The sequence below is a fragment of the Neopsephotus bourkii genome, unplaced genomic scaffold, assembly GCF_033783945.1.
Source record: "Neopsephotus bourkii isolate Nb327-2 ecotype Australia unplaced genomic scaffold, CSIRO-AGI_Nbou_v1 NB_369, whole genome shotgun sequence".
Classification (NCBI taxonomy): Eukaryota; Metazoa; Chordata; class Aves; order Psittaciformes; family Psittacidae; genus Neopsephotus; species Neopsephotus bourkii.
Genome location: NW_026900875.1, coordinates 888210 through 893394, shown reverse-complemented (window position 1 = coordinate 893394; position 5185 = coordinate 888210). Strand labels below are relative to the sequence as shown.

Below are 5185 nucleotides of genomic sequence, written 5' to 3'. Positions count from 1 at the left end.
AGCCAGTGACATCGATTTCAGACAGTAAATCAATGGGTCCTTCCAGCCTGGGAGAGCGTGACCAGCCAGCCTGCACTCCCTGGCATTTTGGTGACATTTTCTGAGCCGCCTGCCTGGGGATAGAGGGGTAGCCACTGCTTCAGAAGCAGCTCCCACCCTGCAGTGGCCCCAGACACAGCTCAGCCTGAGCATCCTGGAGATGGGGAAGGGTAATGGATCTCACTCACACCTTCCCTGCCATGTCCCGAGCTCACCTAGCCTTGTAGACACACTGTGACAGCAGAGCCCACAGGCAGAGCCAGTGAGAAAGCCCTGTAACATGGCCTGCCCATCACCCCCCCCCGAGAAGGATGGCTCAGGTTCAGCCCTGAGGGACACAACCAGGGCACAAATCAGGCCAACAGCTTTTTTTAATTCTCAATGAGGCCCATGCAGGCAGGGACGGAGGAGGGCTCCCTGCATTCCCCAGGGGTGCAGGGGCCATGGCGAGCTGAGGAAGAGGAGAGGGGCACCCACCAGATGCAGGTCAGAGAGGAGAGTGCAGGGTGTATTCATGGGGCAGGGTGACAGGCATGGAGATGTGCCTGGGCACTGCAGGCAGCCTGGGGCTCCTCTTGTCCAGTGTTTTACCCTGCAGGCTCCAGCTCTGGAGGAAGCAGCTGTGCTGCAGATGAGAGGCCAGAGGAAGGCTGGGAGCAGGGAACTGTACTGGCATGCTGCAGACACCGGTTGGCACCACTGAAGTGCAAGAAATCAGGGGTGCATCAGTGCCGGTGAGCCCTGAGGAGGCTTGGGGGGAAAAGGTACCCACAGACCACTTTTAACCCACTCCTTCCCGTGCAAATCTCTCCCACCTCCATGAATGTCAGCCTGAGCACAAGTGCATCTTGGGGGTCCTATCCAGCATGGTGTCCCAAAACAGCCTGGGGTGCCTGACACCCTCTACACCTGCACCCATGGGTTCACCTCAGTGGGCTGAGAGGGATGGGATGATTTGGGGATTGCTGGCATATCCCTGCTATAGAAACCAGTCATTCCCACACCACCGGTGATGCCCTGGCTTTAACCAGCCCTGGTGCTGAATGCAGTGGGTGCAACACATCCAGGGCACAGTGTAGCCACCATTGCCATGTCCTGAAGCAGCACTGCTGAGAAAACCAGCCTTCACATACCAGGGGGGTGGCACAGAGAGGTGGGGACCCCTGCATGGCTCCTACCCCGCTCCCCACCACCGGATGGGTGCCACAGTCAGATGGATGCTGGTGCGGAGGAAAGCTGGTCATAGCTCCCCTACATCCTTACACTCTTCAGCAGAGGGACGTTGCATGGGTGGTAGGCTGGCCTCTCTCCACCTCCTCCAGCTCATACTCCTCAGCATCAGAGAGGGGCAGCCCATTGGCACTGGGCATGGGCTCACATTCGGTGCTGCGGGTGGTGGCGTGGGTGATGCTGGGAGAGTATTTCTGTGACCACAGCACACGGTGGCTGGGGTGGCACATCACCTCCTTGAACATCTCCCGGAAGCGGGTGGACATCAGGTTGTAGAGGATGGGGTTGGCAGCTGAGCTCAGGTAGAAGAAGACACCAGAGATGATGTGGACATACTGGAACATATGGAGCATATGGCTGGTCCAGGTGGAGATGAAGCTCCAGACAAGGCGGTCAGTGTGGAAGGGGGCCCAGCAGATCCCAAACACCACCACGAGCACAACTGTGGGGAGCCAATGAGCCAGTGTTACTGGAAGAGTGGAGTTCTTCCCCCAGGGATCTCCAGTCCCTGGCAAGCACTGCCCCTTTTCAGCTTTGGCCAAAGCAAAGAACACCCAAAAAAAGCATAGGAGAAAGGGGTGGGGAGAAGGGAAGGGCTCCCTCAGTGTCTTTTTGACTTGCTGTGGAGGGGCTGGAGCTCTTCTGGACAGGATCTCCTCTCTATCTCCTGCCAGGTCTGCTCCAAGCACTGCTGTCCCATGGGTCTCCGCTCCCTGTCGCAGGTGGCTGGCCCTGCTATAGTCCTGGGGACATGCAGGACAGCTCAGGGATGCCCCTGTGGGCATTCAGTCTCCAGGAACCCTGCCACCTTCACTGGCAAAGTCCAAGGAGCAAGAGCTATTTGTGCTCTTCCCTTGTGCTCTGCTTTTGGTTTGTTTTAATAACCCAGCTTTCCCAATGGAGAGGAAAGGGGGTGATGTAGGGTGGTGTCTGGTTCCCCTGTCCTGCCATACCCATGCCACACAGCACCTCCATGCCACAGCAGGGCCAAGTCCTCCTTTGTCCCCTTCCCAGACGTGGTACTGGGGGAAGTGGAGTCACCACTTGTCTGAAGTAGAGCAGAGAAGCAGCCCTGACCCTGCTGATGGACTGGGTCAGGCAACCTGCCATCACTGTGCTATCATGGGGGTGGGAGCATGCAGAGGTCAGCTACCCATGAGCAGCAGCTCCCACTGCTGGGAAGAGGGCCAGAGGCTGCAGGGATGGTGCTGGGGAGAGGAGCAAGAGTGCAGAGCAGTGGGATGGAGGGATGCTCCAGTCCAGCGGTGGGTCAGTGCATCATGGCCCTGGGATATTGCTGCAGGGCTGGGTAGGAATCATGTCTCTCTGGGAAATACCACCACCACCACCACCAGCATGCAAGGTCTGGGCTGGGGGACAGGGAGCAGGTTCCCCCATCCCAACCCACCTCCTTTCTCACTCAGCATTGTCCTTAAGGAAGGGAGGTAGCTGGCATGAGCAATCCTCACCACTGGACTGGAGCCAAACAGATCTGCCTTTGCCCCAACACCCCACAAGTGAGTCCTGCAGCCTTCCTCTGGGATGACCCAGCCTCAGTGCCCTGGACCGGCCATGCCTCAGTTTCCCCTCAGCATCCTCCCAACACAGCTTTTGGAGATACCCCCTGGCTCTTCCCATCCCCAGAATTGGATTCCCTGGTGTCAGACTCACACAGCATCTTCGTGACCTGCCTCCTCTTGACTTTCTTCTGTCCCTGGGTGTTGTGGCAGTCATGGCTGCCACCAGACTTGGCTCCCAAGGCCTCCAGCATCTTTTCTTTCTTGAGCTGCAGGCCAATGAGCAGGTAGAGGATGCTGATGGTCCCCATGGGCAGAAAGAAGAAGACGATGGTGGTAATCTGGATGATGAGGTTGTAGGTCAAGCGTGGCTTCACCAGGGTGCAGATCTCCGAATCAGGCACTCGCCCCCGTCCTGGCACATAGAGAGGCTGCAGCCCATGGAGGCTGGTGTTGGGGATGGAGCAGATGACAGACAAGACCCAGATGGTGATGATGACCCTCTTGGCATGGTTCCTGGTCACCACATACTTGGCCTTGAGCGGATGCACCACAGCGATGTAGCGCTCCACACTCAGGGCCGTGACATTGAGGATGGAGGCGAAGCAGACAGCCTCGAAGAGCAGTGTCTTGAAATAGCAGCCGCTGGCGCCCAACAGGAAGGGGTAGTTGCTCCACATGTCGTACAGTTCCAGTGGCATCCCCAGAAGCAGCACCAGCAGGTCAGACATGGCCAGGCTGAAGAGGTAGTAGTTGGTAGGCGTCCTCATGAACCGGTGCCGGAGGATGACAATGCAGGTGAGTATGTTGCCCAGAGCCCCCACCACGAAGATCAACAGGTAGATGACACACACTGGGACAAAGAAGCTGGACCGTCGAGGTCCCAGGTACTTGTCCCGCAGCTGCTCCTCTGTCAGGTTGGCATCCTTGGGGTCAAACAAGATCTCTGGGTGAGTCCTGTTGCAGAGATCAGGGCTGAGAGGCTCCATGGGAAGGTCTTGCTGGGACAGGGAAAACTCGGGGCCAGAGCAGTTGACGTAGGGATTCATTGCTGAAGAGAGATAGGGAGGTCTGTGGGACACTTTCCCAACCCCTCTGCTGCCCCAGCTCCCTCTGCCACTCTCCCCATTGGTATCAGGATGCTGCTGATCACCACAGCTCTGCACCCTCACTCCCATCCTGGCCCAACCTCAGCCTTTCCTTTGGAAAACAACCCAAAATCTCCCTGCAACCTGCCTCCAGGGTTCCCAAGCCCTCCTTATCCCATTTCTCATGCACAAGTAACACTGGCAGCTCCCCAGCCCACCTTGGCCCCTTTCCCCTGTTGCCAGAGGGACGTCAGCAGGGCTGTCCTCTCTCCCTGCTCCTGAAGCAAAGCACAACAGAGCCCCAAAGCCAACCCCAAAAGTCAATCCCAGCTCCAGCTCTACCAGCTGCGCAAAGGGGCTAACAGTGTAATCATAAAACTGCAGGAAGGAAAAACTGATTTTACAACCCAAAAAGGACTTACAGCTTGTTGGAAAGCTCCAGATGAAGGCTCAGGTCCCACCACCCGTGCGCCGGATGAGGTTGGGCTGAGGAGGGAGCGTGGGAGGGGATGGAGACTTCACTGCCTTAAGAGGCAGGCTAATGAAATCCTGCCGCTGCTCTCCCCTCAGAGCTCAGCCGCCTGCCCTTACCCACCTTCTGCCTCTTGTGCGCAGTCAGCCGACAGGCTGGCAGGGAAGCTACAGGGATGCTGGGGACTTCCTCTCCCACCACTGGGCAAGCAAAGCCTGGTGCTGAGACCCTATCCCTGCAGGGGGCTGACTCGTCGCTTGCAAAGCAGCACTGGCAAGATGCTCTTCAGAAAGAGGGAGGAAATAACATTAATATAATAAACTCCATTGACTCTAAGGGAGTTCCAGGGGACGGTGGTGCAGTCATCTCAAGCCCCACCAGCAGCCTTTGCAACACAGGTATTTGCCATTTGTGTGGCCTCCGTGGTAAGTAACGCATGGATCAGCCCCACTGCCAGGAATCGTGGCCCACACGGTGCCCAGTTGTCCAGATTCACCCAGGGAAGATGCAGATGTGCAACCCTGGGTCACCCGGATCATTCCTCTGTGGAACAGGTGGCTCCAGCCAGCTTCTGTCACATTTTCATGCAAGTAAGTTGCTCCACTCACATTGCTACCCCTGGCTCTGCACTGGGGTCTGCTCCCTCACTGTGCCCGCTGTTTGTCAGTCTGTCTGCACTCCTGCCCATCCTCTGTGCTGGCACCGCATCCTGCTGATACGCCTTGATCACAGGACAATACTGCTCTGTAGCAGCATGCAGACCCAGGCATGCATGCACACACACACGCACACAAAGCCGTGCACACACATACACACGCATGCACAAACTCACGAAGAGC

The 5185-nt window shown here is 57.3% G+C and overlaps 1 protein-coding gene across 1 annotated transcript; it reads right to left on the bottom strand.

Moving 5' to 3' along the window:
* Window positions 1-669: 669 nt before the first annotated feature.
* On the bottom strand, window positions 670-3838 carry NMUR1 (neuromedin U receptor 1). Its single transcript, XM_061348652.1, has 2 exons — window positions 2941-3838; window positions 670-1711 (listed from the first exon to the last, which is right to left on the bottom strand). The coding sequence occupies exons 1-2, from the start codon at window positions 3833-3835 to the stop codon at window positions 1308-1310; spliced, it is 1299 nt and encodes a 432-aa protein (XP_061204636.1). The 5' UTR covers window positions 3836-3838; the 3' UTR covers window positions 670-1307.
* Between the last annotated feature and the right edge of the window lie 1347 nt (window positions 3839-5185).

Coding starts and splice junctions, on each gene's coding strand:
- NMUR1 (XM_061348652.1), bottom strand. CDS start 3,835: ATGAATCCCTACGTCAACTGCTCTGGCCCCGAGTTTTCCCTGTCCCAG. Junction 1,712..2,940: donor GCAGGTCACGAAGATGCTGT/GTGAGTCTGACA, acceptor GGCTCCCCACAG/TTGTGCTCGTGGTGGTGTTT.